The sequence below is a fragment of the Gavialis gangeticus genome, unplaced genomic scaffold (genome assembly GCF_001723915.1).
Source record: "Gavialis gangeticus isolate Ggan-Ray unplaced genomic scaffold, GavGan_comp1, whole genome shotgun sequence".
In the NCBI taxonomy this organism is placed as follows: Eukaryota; Metazoa; Chordata; order Crocodylia; family Gavialidae; genus Gavialis; species Gavialis gangeticus.
Genome location: NW_017728992.1, coordinates 68,875,565 through 68,876,070, shown reverse-complemented (window position 1 = coordinate 68,876,070; position 506 = coordinate 68,875,565). Strand labels below are relative to the sequence as shown.

The 506-nt window shown below is 53.4% G+C and overlaps 1 protein-coding gene across 3 annotated transcripts in view; it reads left to right on the top strand.

Annotated features, from left to right (window-relative positions):
• Positions 1 to 9: 9 nt before the first annotated feature.
• The window catches only part of SALL3 (spalt like transcription factor 3), a 30,718-nt gene continuing 30,221 nt past the window's right edge, over positions 10 to 506 (top strand). For all 3 annotated transcript variants that reach the window (XM_019524126.1, XM_019524112.1, XM_019524120.1), the window contains exon 1: positions 10 to 186. In XM_019524126.1, the coding sequence (XP_019379671.1) occupies positions 108 to 186 (79 nt within the window). In that variant the 5' untranslated portion in view covers positions 10 to 107. The remainder of the gene's footprint in view (positions 187 to 506) is intronic.

Below are 506 nucleotides of genomic sequence, written 5' to 3'. Positions count from 1 at the left end.
CAGCACATCCTCTCCCTTCCCATTACCCCCACCCCCCATAACCACCTCCTTCCACCTCTCGCTGATGCCTCTGCAAAAAGCAGCAGCAGGCAGCCTCAGTTAGCAGCATGTCTCGTCGGAAGCAAGCGAAGCCCCAGCATCTCAAGTCGGACGAGGAGCTGCAGGCGGAGGTAGTTTCTGAGCACGGTAAGGGCTCTCCCTCTTCTGGCTGGGTTTTTTTTGGGTGTGTGTGCGTCTGTGTATATGGCTGACCTGTTCCATTTTTGCCTAGAATGTATGGTTACAGACTTGAGAGATGATGGCACGTACAGTGGACTTGGCATGTGCTGTGGATACTGGATGATGGCATGTGCAATGGTAATGGTATAGAGCAGGGGTTCCCAAAGTTTTTATTCCATGGCCCGGCAAACCACAGCCTGGAAGTAGCCGTAGCCCAGCAAACCATGGCTTAGCAGTCACAGCCAACCACAGCTGGAATTTCTGGCTGGCATACAGGTAAGGGTACC